This window comes from Paramisgurnus dabryanus, chromosome 3 (assembly GCF_030506205.2).
Source record: "Paramisgurnus dabryanus chromosome 3, PD_genome_1.1, whole genome shotgun sequence".
Lineage (NCBI taxonomy): Eukaryota > Metazoa > Chordata > Actinopteri > Cypriniformes > Cobitidae > Paramisgurnus > Paramisgurnus dabryanus.
This window is the reverse complement of record NC_133339.1, coordinates 33,190,239-33,205,466: the sequence shown is the minus strand read 5'-3', so window position 1 is coordinate 33,205,466 and position 15,228 is coordinate 33,190,239. Positions and strand designations below refer to the sequence as shown.

At 34.7% G+C, this 15,228-nt stretch overlaps 1 protein-coding gene across 1 annotated transcript; it reads left to right on the top strand.

Moving 5' to 3' along the window:
* Positions 1-3,298: 3,298 nt before the first annotated feature.
* Positions 3,299-15,125, top strand: grapa (GRB2 related adaptor protein a). Its single transcript, XM_065255461.2, has 5 exons — positions 3,299-3,841; positions 4,050-4,147; positions 7,802-7,921; positions 13,977-14,145; positions 14,589-15,125. The coding sequence occupies exons 1-5, from the start codon at positions 3,764-3,766 to the stop codon at positions 14,766-14,768; spliced, it is 645 nt and encodes a 214-aa protein (XP_065111533.1). The 5' UTR covers positions 3,299-3,763; the 3' UTR covers positions 14,769-15,125.
* Positions 15,126-15,228: the final 103 nt, after the last annotated feature.

Genomic DNA, 15,228 nt, shown 5'->3' with positions numbered 1-15,228 from the left:
TGCTTCATTCTTAAAACTGATTTTTTCCACGACATATCACCGCTGCGAACAACTAAACGCACATTAAAGTCAACAGAGACACTTGTAAAACAATATGCAGTTACAATAAGTGTGTTTTTCCGTCAATGGTAAAACCGTGCTCTTGAATTACTGATAGCGAAAGTGACGAAATCTGCGGAATGTGGCCCCCAAGTGGACTTAAGTTATATAAGAGATATTTTACTGTGACCTCGAGCATAAATTGTTTCTAGGAAATAAACTTCACGTCATATTCTTATGAAAAATACTTTAAAGAGTAGGAGTTTGAACATGGAAACATTTTCTTTTGTTATGGTAAAACTCATATGTGTCATTGAAAACCAATATTTACATAGTTCTAAAAAAAAATCATCTTTCTGTTATTTACTTTATTTAACACGTATTTGCTGTAGACTAGTAATAATAATGGTAATACTTTACAATAAGTAGTTTGTATTTGTTAACATTAGCCAAAGCGAACACAGCTTTCTTTCTGTTATTTTCTTTATAACTGCATATTTGCTGTAGATTTGCTGTAGTTGTAAATGGTAACAGGCAATTAGTTTTGTTTTGTTTGTTTTTTGGTCAGGTATTTGTTTACATTAGTTAATGCATTACTAGGCTTTTACACAGAATTTAATAAAGACATTATTGTTAATAGAAAAGTGTGCAACAACTTTACAAATGCTTCATGGCCCCACTAATAAAAAGTAGCTGCTGTATTATTGTATGTAAATCGTATAAAATATAAATGTGGTAATTATTCTGTACTCCATTATATTACCCTCACTGTACCATGGTAATGTCACAGTACATTTGGGGCAGTTTCCCGGACAGGTTTTAGATTGATCCAGGACTAGGCCTTAGTTATATTAGGATATTTAAAGGGGACATTTCACAAGACTTTTTAAGATGTCAAATAAATCTTTGGTGTCCCCAGAGTATGTATCTGAGGTTCAAAATCAAAATATTATATAGTTAATTTATTATAGCATGTTAAAATATCCAATTTGTAGGTGTGAGCAAAAATGTGCCATTTTGGGTGTGTCCTTTTAAATGCAAATTAGTTGATCTCTGCACTAAATGTAAATGCGTGGTTGGATAGTACAAATTAAGGGGTGGAATTATCCCTCTAAGACATCACAAGGGGAGCCAAATTTTAATGACCTATTTTTTCACAGGCTCGTTCACAAGTTACTGGGTTGATCTTTTTCAAATTCTAGGTTGATACAAGCACTGGGGACCCAATTACAGCACTTAAACATGAAACAAGTCAGATTTTCAAGATATGTGAAAGTAGTTTTTACAAACATACCTTATAAAAAGCATTACTGGTGTGTGCATCTTGAGACAAAACAATGGCACTTGATATATGTTATGATACGTCAGTGTAAGATGTTATTAAATTAAGGCAGCTCAAACATACATTTTAGTCTGGGAGGGTAAGCCCTGTCCGGGAAAGGCCCATGTTCTTTTCCTATCTAATATTCTTATTTTGATCTTCCAATACATGGTAACAAAATGATCCTGTATAAAATTATAATTAATTACATGGATAAAATGGTGTAAAATCTTTTCAATAACAGCAATAACATGGCATTCAATAACATGGCATTTTTATTGATGACCACTTGGGTTTTGAATATCATACATGCACACAGAATGAAGACAGTTACGTTGACATGAGTTGGCCAGCAGAGGGAACCATAGTAAATATCTTTCTTTATGGTACCAAAACCATTTAAAAAAATTGTCTTTATTTTAGTCCTAGAGATTAAATGTCACCATTGGCATCAATTGTAGAATATGATAGACAATAGATGTTCGTCTCTGAGGTGTTTAGAGATGTTTATAACCTTACCAAAGCAGCTGTGGTTAAAATGTGTGGTCCCGGATTGAATGACACCTGCACACAGACCACGTCACAAGTTTCCGTTGAGCAATCTAGAAATGTTGCCTTCATAGTTTTCTACCTGCATCTGGTGCTCCTCTTTGTTGTTTGTAGATGATTGGTTGCCATTGTTTATATTAGGCCTACATACCTTATTTTTTTTTGACACAGTCAGCTTTTAATTATTATGGTAGGCTACTTATCAGACCATTACAATTTACTTTTAATGGTCTGACGTACATTTGCACAATGCACATTAGACTTTAGGTGGAAATTTTGCATTTTTAGTTTAAAATATGCTTTATTCTGAAAATAAGGGACATTTGACAAATTATTTTGGTACAATGTAAATGCACTTTCCTTTATTTATTAGTGCAATGTATTATTAAATTTGTTAATTTTTGTTGAAAAAATTGGTACATGATACTTTTCAAATGAGGGTGTAATGCGTTTAAGTAATCCCAGCAGTTGATGAGATATGCACTATATATATATATATATATATTTTTTTTTCTGCACTCAGTGAGATGCCGCTGCTTGTGGTTTCCTTTCTGCATGCGCAGGAAGTCCTTTTTTCTGTCCCAATTGTTTTTAATATAAAAGGTCCATCATAACTACTTTTCTTATCAAGTGTGTTCATTTCTTGGTTTGATATATTCATGATTTACCTAAGTGGAAACAAGTAAGTAAGGGTAAAGAGAAAAAAGTGAATTCCATCTCAGAGTTAGTGACAGCATTGTGAGATATCAATAAAGATACAATGTCTTGCTTTATCATCCCTTTATATTTTTAGATCAAAGACTGCAAACATTGTATTACATAACAGAGTAGAATTTTCTTATGCTCCTGTATCGCATGCAGTCTTAACTTTAAATACTGCTGGGATTGTTAAAGTGTCCATTGTCCTGTAAGTCATGTTTACAGTAGAGCGCAGTGTTGTTGAGTATTGACTTTGACTAAGGCCTTATTTGTACGCTGTCACTTTAAAGCAGTCATTTATAATGCAACTTCTCCTTTAAGATCAGACGCAAATGCTCTAAAAGAGAATTTTTGAACAGCTCACATCCGCCCCGGGGAATGATCATAACATCAGCACAGACAGCACTAATGATGGACTTTGTGCGTAATGGACCCCATTACTGTTCTCTTCCATTTCTTGCATAATCAATAACAAGATGCACTTCTCTGAATTTGACATCAATAAGATGAGTAAGGCGATGTATGTTGCACCTCAATGAAAAAAAATGAGAAGAAGAAAGATAATTTGTTAACGTCATGAATTAAACAGGAAGGACAATGTGAGGTTTTTCTAGACAGGTTGAGTCAGACTATGAGGAGGTTTGGTCATCTTGTGTGTTTTAATCATATGAGCTCCTTAGACGATGTCTGTAGGTGTACAATGCAGTGTAGTTTTATAGATAAACATCCTCACATGAGACCCTCGCAGTTATCTGCTAACCGTCTATGACGGCCAAACACTTGTGTGTTTTTCTTTCCTCTAACACGCAGATCCGGCTTTATGATGATGAGGGGAAGTTTTAGAAGAGCCATTCTTTTCTTTGTCCTCCTCTAATTTTTTTACTTTTCCTGTTTCTCACGTTGCTGTATTTCCTTCTATTAAAGTGCACTGAGACAGGAACTGCCACCCCTGCCTGCCTCCCACACGCTTTTTTTCTGCCTCTCTCACTTTTAGATACTTCTCACCCTTTAGTGTTTGACAGTGAACGTGCTTCTCTCTTTGCCAGTGGGCAGTCTGTTTCGGTGTGGATGCTTCAGACCTGTTTTTGTCTTTAGTGGGACCTGGAACCACATTGATCTTCTGTGGAGTGGCTTCAGCATAGTAGTGGTCTCAAAATGGAAGCAGAAGCTCTTTACAACTTCTGTGCCACTGAAAGCGACGAGCTGAGCTTTTACAAGGGAAATGTACTTAAGGTAAGAGTAGTTTTGTACATACGCACACTGTTTTTAAACCAGCACTGATTGAATGGCTTATTTCCACTTGACTATTTTAAATCTGTAACTTGCTTAGCTTATTTTGATGAGATAAAATAATGTTAAGCAGCATGACTTATTAATTACATAATTTTTGTACAAAATTAATTGCTGGAGATAACTTCAAATCAGAGTTGACTGTTTTTAGATAACTAATATGGAAGATGATCCTAACTGGTACACAGCAGAGTTGGGGAACAAAAAGGGCTATGTGCCGAAAAACTATATCAGTCTAAGGCCACACACGTAAGTATCAAAGCATAAATTACATTTCAGTAGATAGAAAGGATTGACTGAAACTGGATAATGGCAAAAGACACAAATGAGACACAAAGAAGATCACAGTTTTTACATATAGCAATGAGATGAAATTGGGGAAAATGGAGACTTAAGAGCTCCAGTTTTCAAATTTTTATCCAAAATTAAAGACCCTGGTATTCTCATGTGTGACCCTGGACCACAAAACCACTCATAAGTAGCACGGGTACATTTGTAGCAATAGCCAAAAATACGTTGTATAAGCAAAATTATAGATTTTATTTTAATGCCAAAAATCATTAGGATATTAAATATAAAGATCATGTTCATGAAGATATTTTGTACATTTCCTACTATAGATATATCAAAAATGTACTTACCGTATATGTGTTGCTAAGGACTTCATTTGGACAACTTAAAGACAAACTTTCAATATTGTCTCAATATTATCTCAATATTTAATATGTGTGGAATTCATTTGGACAACTTAAAGATACATTTCTTAATATTTTTTAAATATTATCTCAATATTTTCCATGTGTGGACTTCATTTGGACAATTTTAAAGGCAATTTTCTCAATATTTTTCCATATTTTCCATGTGTGGACTTCATTTGGACAACTTTAAAGGCTTTCAACTTTAAATTTTTTCAATCTTTTCCTCAATATTTACGTTTAGCTGCCGCTGTTATCTAAAGCGACTTAGATGTCACACGCCTTTGGAGCAACTAGAGGTTAAGTGTCTTGCTCAGGGACACAAAGCATTAATGTTTTTTTTCATGTCAATCGCACAAATTTCTATAAATAGTTTTTCGTGTCCTGCAAAAACTTTATTTTTCGTTTCATATTATGTATTGTATTCCAGTGTTCGAATTGAAGGGGGTCTGGGGGGGTCCCGGACCTCCTATAAGCCTTAAGGGACCCCCCATAAAGCACAAAAATATAAATTAGGGGGGTCCCCTGGTTTTTATTAAAATTAAAATACTACATAAATTTAAAATCCTCATTTTGCGTGTCACAAAGCGATACTGTCCGTTATTTGTCCCAATTTCGCAATAAAATAATTCAAATGACTTCTGTCTGAAATATAGAAACTCGCAAGTGCGCCTCATGCTGTTTTCTGGAGGAATTGACAGACGAGTCTCTATCTGCGTGTGGAGTATTTTTTATCTCAGTTGCGGTAAGAATCTTTAGTAATCTTTAGGTTTAAGGGTTTTTTAAAAAATCTTCTCAAACAATTATTTCATAACAGTGGCAAAGCTATTCACTCAGACTGACGGCTGGTCAACCCAGTCACACAAAATATTTTATTGGGAAAGCAGAAGAAATCACGCTTAAATGATAATAAATGATAGTCTCTTTAATACTTAGCCTATCGCTCAACTACGCATCTTTCAGAAATAAATAATTTGTAGAAAGTATCTTTTGCATGTGTTTTTTTAAACCTTTGAAAAATGTCGCATGGCCGAAGTGGGACTCATTTTCAGCCCTGGAGTTTCATATCTTAGACCGGCCCACTTTAGTTCACCACTGACTATATTAAAATAATATAATTAAATCCTCAGTGCACTATTCTTTGCAGCCTTGCAATTAATATATTTTCCAAAAATATAATTTCCAATTCAATGCAAATAGTCTAAAACAGTTATGATTTTGCCATAATCGTGCAGCCCTACCATAAGGTATTTTAATATTATTCAATTAACCTTATTCAAAAACTGCTGAAAGGGAACAAATGTTTTCCCCTATATTTTTTCCCCTAGAGTTTTGCATGAAATAGATGAAGAATAACTATTAATAGATTAATCATTGTTACATATATAACTTACCGGTAGATATAAAAAATACGACGTTTACCTTTTAGAGGCCGTTCGAATCAAGTTGCGCTCAAGTTTATTTTAAATCTAAACGTGCGGCAAGTGCACTCAAATATAGACGCGTCTAAAACAAAACTCGTGTTCACAGGCGACCGCTTTGAAAAGCAGAAGGCGGCGGCGCGTCATGCGTTGTCCATGCGTTTTAAATGAATATGGACCCTAATTATGATTATGAACGCAAGAATTACTTCGTGATCGGAAGTTGGGGCACAATCAACTTGGTCATAAAGCGGTGGGGACGTATACCACCCGCAAATTACGCGAGTGGGGCTGCTGTGAGTGCTGGGGACAGCAACCTTGAACCTGGTGGCATGATAACTATCTTTAAAATTATGTATCTTTAAAAAGATTAATTATATTTAATTTATACAGTGAAGAAAACAGTGTTATTATTCATTTGATTCTATTTATGTACCTAAATACTATAAGATCTTGCTTTATTTGTAACTTTGTTCTTTTCTATTTTTATATGCTCATAATTTCCGAAAATTATTCGATCTATGACTCAAAAAACGCAATGTAATCATCAATTTAACCACTACTATATAGTGAAATTATGTAATTTAAGAATGAGTCCACCCTATTTCACCCCTATTCTGTTTAAAAGTTCTGCCCTTGCCAGTGTTTCACACTAATTTGAGGGGTAAACATTTTTTTAGAGTTTGAGTTAAGGGTAATTTGGGGTTTCTTTGATTAAAACCAGGATCAGATGATTGTTGATCAAGGACGATCACATCTTACGTTGTGAAATCACAGCGACCCTATAATGAGGGGGGTGGAGCTTAGCCGGGGGTGGGGCTTAGCTAGGGGACCCCCCATAAGCTTTGACATAATTCGAACACTGTTGTATTCTATTTGTTTTTTCCTAATTTCTTAACATTGTCGCTTGGGGTTGGGGTTAGAATCACTTTTTAGACATCCTAACCCAAACCTTAACATCAACCCCAGGAATAGTTTTAAAAGTGGTAGAAAAACATGTAGGAACCAATACATAAAAGTAGTAAACCAAACCCCAGATCTAACCCTAACCCCAAGCGACAATGATTTAAAAATAGGGTGAAAAATGACAAGAAAGTTGTGCTACGGACACGAAAACTATTTATAGAAATTTGGGCGAGTGACATGAAAAAGACATTCATGCTCAAGGCACGACAAAAGCTGAATTATGTGCCAAGGACAAGAATAAATGAATAATTTTTTTTGTGACTTTAACACGACTTTCTGTGAGATCAAATCATGTTTGTAAAAACCCATCTTAAATAAATTTATTTTGTGACTTGTTTATACATCCTACATAATGTAACGAACATTCTGTAAAAATATACCCTTGTTATCTAAGTAAAGCCATGTTAAAGATTGAAAGTAAAATCAATAAGTAAAACTTTAATGGTCCTAATCTAATGATTAGATTGAGTCTTTAGCCCAGATTTCACAGATGGGTCACTTCCATAAATCTTGACTTATTTATTTGTTATTCTATCCATATTCTATTGATCTTTTTTTTTCAGAATTTTACAAGAAATTCTGACACAACAATGATATAAACAGAGCATGCACTCAATTTGGACTATCATAAGATATAAAAGAGCCAATTCAAAACAGGGAAAACGTTTCTGGCCATATATTATTGTTTTCCATATACTAATTACATCCAAAAGCAACATTTATTTTTTGAACACCAGCAGTAGGCAGCTTGTTGTATGTCTAGTTTATTGTATGTCTAACAGTGCTGCTGTGCCTCTGCATGTTGGGTCATCTATCCACAGATGGTTTGCAGGCCGTATCTCCAGACAAGTGGCTGAGAATCGACTGCGTCAGCGTGAGTGTGGAAGCTTCTTAGTACGAGAAAGTGAGAGCGCACCCGGTGAATTCTCCATATCAGTAAGGTAAGCAAATCACATTGTGTTAATCTGTGCTGTAAGCGGAGTCATTGCTTATTTGCTGCATTCATGGAATGAAAAAGTATAGTAAAAAAATTGATGGCTCCACTGAACACATCTGTCCTACTTTTTAAAAGACAACAATATCCACTGCCTGTTTTAGAAAATGCACGGCAAAGTGTTCTGAAACAAGAGAAAGCTATTACGTCCGAGCAGAGATTTCATTTAAAATTCATTAAGAGCTCTGATGCTAAATCGTGTTATTATTCTGTTCGGCTCGTTACTTGTCAGTTCCAGGTTGGGTTTAGATATTAGAGAGTGAAAGCTTGTTTGGGATGCCAGAAACAATCTGGCTGGTCACAAATTTCCTCTTAAATGTCGGAAATATAGACAAAATCTACACTCAGAAATCATCCCTCTAACTGGTTTACAAAGGTATTTGATAGAAGCATTTGACATGTTAACAGACTGCATAGTAAATTGTAACAAATCTTTGGTCAGGATGACTGAAACTAAAGTCTTGCTACCTTGTATTGTACAGTCTAACAAAAACACTGTTTTGATTTGAACCTGAAAGTAACCACTTCAGCTACCATATTACATTTTCTTATAGAAAATCTTAAAGAGTACCTCGACCATGAAGACATATGCTTTAATACTTTATATTTACCTTCTACTGCAATCGATTGATAGAAACACCCCAGAAATATATATATCCCAATATATATTCATTTTAATGTAGGCCACCATTATGTTTTGGGCATAGTGCATTCTGGGTCGATGATGTGTAATGGTTGTCACTAAATATTACTGAAGTTTATCATAGTAAATGGTATCTACTATATTTTTATGTGAGAATTTGCTCCCCAGTCCTTCCTTCTTCCCTGCTGAAAAATCCAGCATCAAACCTGCATGGACCAGCATGGGAATTATGCTGGTTTAGCTGGTGGTCACCAGCATACCAGCACCAAAACACAACACATGCTGTGTCTTGCTGGTATGACCAGCATGGGATGCTGGTGCTAATGCTGGTTTGGTGCTGGTTTAGTTGGTGCTATTGCTGGTGCTGATGCTGGTTTGGTGCTGGTTTAGCTGGTGTTCACTAGCAAACCAGCACCAAAACACAACATATGCTGGTCTTGCCGGTATGCTGTTTTTTCAGCAGGGTTACCACTCAGATCATCTGTATTTTGATCATCTTTCATGTTGTCTGTATTGTTCATTATTTTGTTACTTTCATTTTACAATCTAGTAATTGAAGACTTGTTCGATAATAGTACGGGTTTTGATTGAAATCATTTGACGTCATGCGTTTTGATTTAAACAGAAGGGCAGCCTTTGAGTGAAAAGTTTTTTCAAAATGTATAAAAACTATGACATTTGTATTGTTTTTAATTTCACATTTATATAGCCAATCCAGTGTTAATCTACTATGTCTTGCATGTGTTTAAAAGACCTAAGATCAAGACAGTTCAGTGTTCTAAATGCACTGGGTACAATCAAAGGTACTTACCAGATAAAGCCCGGTACACACCAAAAGATAATCGTGCTGAATTTGGGCTTACGACAAACCTAGGTAAAGTCTCGATTGTCTTCGTGGTTGAACCGATTTCCCATGGTGCGCGGTGTGCATCTGAACCTGCTCAGAAGCATGTCTGGGTCACTGATCGATAGACATCCTAAATATTCAACATGTTTAATATTTATGATAAAAAATCCTGTTGTGTGGGGGAACCCCAAAGGGCAAACACACACATGGAATGAAACCCAAGCAAAAAGCGAGCTGATGAAAGACGAAACCATAACAACTACAGTCATGGCACAGCAGGCACAGTTCAAAGTGAGATGGACATCAAATACATAAAAAAGCAGTCCATTGTGTTAATGCTATTTTTTATGCCCGTTGTTCACCATGCGTTTTACTGTAAAGTTACGTTTGGCCCGGAGAAACATTGTGAGATCTCCGCAAGATTTCCTGTGTTTTCAGGGGAGACTCACGTTGTTAGTAAAGTTGGTGGGTGTTGTGCTGTCATGACCACATAGCGGCACGCCTCAAACTATAGGAACAAAAGTGTCATGTTCGTGGTCTTTCACCTTTTAAAAATAAGATTTAAAGGGGAAATTTCACAAGACTTTTTTGAAAAGTAAAATAAATATTTGGTGTCCCCAGAAGACATATGTGAAGTTCTATAAATTACTATATCGAAAATTTAGGTGTGAGCAAAAATGTGTCGTTTTTGGGTGGGTCCTTTAAAATGCAGTGCCGTGGTTGGATTTTGCGATTTAAGGGGGGGGGGTATTGTTATAATAAGATCCCCTTCTGACATCACAAGGGGAGCCAAATTTCAATCACCTATTTTTTCACATGCTTGCAGAGAATGGTTTACCAAAGTTACTGGGTTGTTATTTTTGACATTTTCTAGGTTAATAGAAGCACTGGGGACCCAATTACTTAAACATGGAAAAGTCAGATTTTCGTGATATGTCCTCTTTAAAAAATATTTTGGTGTGACCCTAGTTATAGATTCTGAGTATTTTCAAAGTCCTTTTAGTGAAGTTGCACCCAGTGTTGTAGTACTCGAGACTTTGATGTTATCATTGTGTACAAACAGTAAAAGGGTCTATTGATTGATAATTGGTTGTTTTAACTGGAGTGGCTATATTGAGCGTTGTATCCCCCATACATCTCGTTATATCCAAAATCTTTGATATTTCATAAAAACCTCTTGTAATGACCTAGCAAGCACATAACAACTTGCTGCAAACAAACACTTTAGAGTTTAAACCATGATAAAAATTAATTTGTATGTAATTTTACAGTTTTATTTTACACATTTTCCACGTTTTTTGAAATACAATTTAAATGGTAAAATTACAGAAATATACTGCACATTTACATAACCACTTTAAAATCACATGAAAAACACGTCAAGTCCATGCGCTCGTTATTTTACAGTATTTTTTACGGATTTTTTTTTAACAGTGTGCAGCTTATTCAATCTAAAAACAAACTATAGCTATTTGTTTAAAATCTGGCAGAATGGTGTTGTCACTGCACTTCATTTTCCAGTTCATTTTCACCTTTGAATTGTGGTTTTGTCATGTTGTTTAAGATAGTTGTCAGACTGTCAATCATTTTCACCTTGAACAGTGAGAGGAGAGAATGCCAGCAAGCAGGTAAACCTGCATTGAAGAGAAAAGGCTGATGTCTCTAGTAGAAAAAAACATGAAACTGTCAATCACATGGATTCAAATTAAACAAAACCGCAGAAAACTATGTGAACTATGTAAAGTCAAAGTATGATACAAAGTCAGAATGTAATATAGCTGCTTTATTATATTGTTGAATTGTCTTAACAGTTGTGATATGAACCAAACTTGCCATAAACCCCAAGCAGTGAATGTAGGTCATTTAGTGACACTGATGGCTGTGAAATGGCTTGTATCTGCTGACCACAACTCTTGCACATCTATATTTAAGTACATCATTTGCGTCTATTCCACGGACCTCATTTCCAGCACACTATAAAAAGCCCTTCAAAGCAAAAAATTCCATCAAAGCTGCTTGTTACATAAATATGTCCCAGTCTTTGAAAAATGTGCCCAATGTGTTCAACGTGTATATTACTTTACATATTATCTGTTTATGAACCTCACTGAGCCCTATATAAATCAAATCTGCTTAACAGTTGTTGCTGGACTACATTCGTTAAAATTACTTCTTTTGTCTCTAGTGGTCTTGTGACTCAATCTCAGACTGTGTGCCTAAGCTATTTTGATTAGTCCTTAAATAGCACTACTGTCTGTCTATGATCAAGCATGCGTCCTCTGACTTTTGAGAAATGTTTTTGAGGAAGTGTTGCGCGTCACACTGACAGTCACAAGCTTTAAGACTTTTTAAAAGCAAATTCTAGTTTACTTTGAAATGAGCATAACTTGCACACAATTCACTTTCTGTTTAAAGCAAAGAGATTTGAGTCAATGACACAACATGCATATTTTTTGTGTGTCCAGGGACATTATTTACTTGAAAATGTACTTGTATTCTATAAAACCTATATAGTTATAAATAAATAAATATTTAATTTATGTTTCAAATTTGTAAAATGACAGGTGGGCAACTGTCTGTACAAATTAATCGTTTAAGATAACTATTAAAAATGGTGTTTAAATGATTAAAAATTCAAAATAAGATACTTTGGGATTATTATATGTTCAAAAAACATTATCTCTTTTATCACTTTTACAAAATACTTGCAAGACACTTACTTAACATAAACTCTGATAACACATGAGATTATCTGGCAAACGTGAATGTCTCTTTAATCATTAACCCCTTTAAAGCATCTGCAGCAGGCATGTATTTTGAAATGACGGGTGATGCACATAAGTTAACATGACGCGCCAAACACATATTTTGACATACCTAGCCACAAACATGACGGACTACATACAAGTTGTGATAATTTTTGCATCCTGCAAAGTCATTTTGAAGTCACGGCCAATGGCTTCAAAAAAGAAGTCATTGGCCGTCACTGTCTGAATGTAATGGGTGGACTGGTACACCTTTTTTGTGTCAGGTGGTACACCCAATGTAAAACTAGGAAAATTATATTTTATCAAACATATTTTAAATGTAATTTAAACAATCAATTAAGGAACTTAGTATCAGATGTGAAAGTATATACTGGCCTCCAAGAAGATGCATATTCATGTAAATACATGTAAATAAGTTGTAAAAGGTGAAGCAACTAGGAGGTGAAAGGGCGCAACTGCTATTTATTTACTTAATAATTTTAGTTTTAATACATTTATGCTAAGATGATCTAATATTGTTTTAGACTTTCAAACCATTTTTAGGATTCTAATTTTAAATGCCAGTGCCACTATCAAGTAAACAAACAATCAGCACAAAACTAAGGAGCGCGATAAAACATATCTGGCAAACAGACAATGATTGGTTGTAACATCTGACATTTTTTGGGTGGGGCAATCAAAATACTGTAAAAAAAATGCATTTAAATGAATTGAAATCTTGTTTAATAATTAATACAACTTTTTAAAACACATTATTCCTGACTCAAAAATATGCATTGCATTACATATATTTCGAAAATAATTTTTTTGTCATTGACCCATGTGCATCATTGCAAAAATACACAATGATATCCTTTGAAAGCTTTTTTATCCTCAGACTTGCTTTTATTATTTTTTTTTTAAGAACCAACAGTACTGTGTCTAAATCATTAAATTATCTAAATGCTGTCACAGCTTTGAAAGTAACATTTTCAGAAGATTTTCAGTCCCCACGACTCATCAAAAGCAGCTTAAACAGAACCGAAAAAAGATGTCAACTTTTTAGAGAGTCATAGAAATGTATTTGATCTGTTCCGACTAACTACACAGCAAAAAGTCCAGTGTTATATAGTTTATATAGCGCCACACTTATCAGAGTTAAATGAACATTTTCAAGATAGTAAATTTTTTAACACTAGGTCAGAGTTTCTTTGACTAAAAAAAGTCATAAAGGGGTCATGATATGAGATTTCTAACATGTAAAATAAATCTTTGGTGTGCCCAGAGTGCAAATGTGAAGTTTTAGCTCAAAATACCCCACATGTAATTTACTATAGCATGTTAAAATTAGGTGCAGGCAAAAGTGTGCCATCTTTAGCTGTGACCATTAAAATGCAAATGAGCTAATGAAATAATGGACACATGGAAATGGAAGACTGAAATGTATGGGGGGAGTGTAATTGCATCTGGTTTAACACTTGCATGATTAATTCTGTATATTAACTCCAACTCTGAACAACAATTTACTCTAAATATGTTACATTTACTCTTGGGTGTTGAATTCTTTTCAGAGATGTTTAACACTGTAATTTGAACTCTCCAATTTTTGCTGTGTAAGAGTTAGTTTTCAAGCTTTGAACACATCATTAAAAAACTTTGTATTATAAAATGAAATTTTTAAAAATGTTTGACTATTTTCAAAGAAATAGAATAAACATTGTGGGGCCACTGCAATATATTTAAAAATGTTTTCTCCTCTCAACAGTTACGGTGATCATGTACAGCATTTCAAGGTGTTAAAGGATAGAGACGGTTATTACTTTGTTTGGGAGGAGGTCTTCCCTTCCTTAAATCAGCTTGTGGAGTACTACAAGACCTACAGCATTGCAAGGGAAAGGACCGTGTTTCTTAGCGATACAGAACAAACACAAAAAGTAAGACACTTTTAAACACCACTTTTTCTTAAATTCTTTAAAAGCATTGTTCAAGGGGACAAAGTTTACAGTTACAACAATAGACTAAAAAATTCATAAAATACTTCTGAAAGACTCAACAGCAAGAACAATATAAGTTGAATGGAAACCGAATTTTTTTTTTTTAAATAAACAATGCTTATTCAAATGTCATTGAAATAGGGTCCTACACTCTATTTAATATTGTGCTTGTAAGTGTGTACTCAAAAATGTCAGGAGTGCATGTTTGGACCCTTTTAAGGTTACGTTCCATAAAAACTGAATAATTCCCTGTCATTTATCCAAAAACAACATGTAATCCACACCAGGAAAGCATTACATGCCAGTAATTGTTCTGTGGTATCTGTGGTCCGATCACTGAGTCACAGCTGTAATGAACTTTGTCTGTTATTGTTTGTCATCAGAGGCCGCATCATGCACATGCACTGTTGGACTTCAATCCACAACACAATTCCCAGCTGCACTTCCTGCGGGGTGATGTCATAGACCTGCTGGACTGCTCTGATTCCCAACGCTGGAAAGGTCGTTGTCGTGGATGTGTGGGCTATTTTCCTAAGGAATACGTGCAGCCTATTTATCACTGACTATCAAGGATAATGCGATACATAATAACACTGAATGTACATATTATGGTTTAATGTGAAAGACTTAATCGTTTGTTTGATAAAGACTCTGAAATAATCAAACAGACAAAAATTTATTTGTTCAGCCACAGTTACTAAACAACAAACACACTGCTGACACTAAAAGAATACTTTGTTGCTTTTTAGCCTCTAAACTGTCTACTATGAAGCATGACTATATGCAAAATAATCACCATATATACTTCACATAGATTGCTTACTTACAATTCACTTCAGGAAATTTTGTTAACGCATTCTGCTGTTTGTTTTTACCTTTTCTTTTAATCTGTGCTGTATTTATTATACACCTTTCTTTTATTGTGTGTATATATTGTTTATAAATGTGTTGTCTTGTTTTTTTCGATTGATTATGTAAATATTATCACTGTGATGACAAAATGAATATAAAGCGTTTATGATT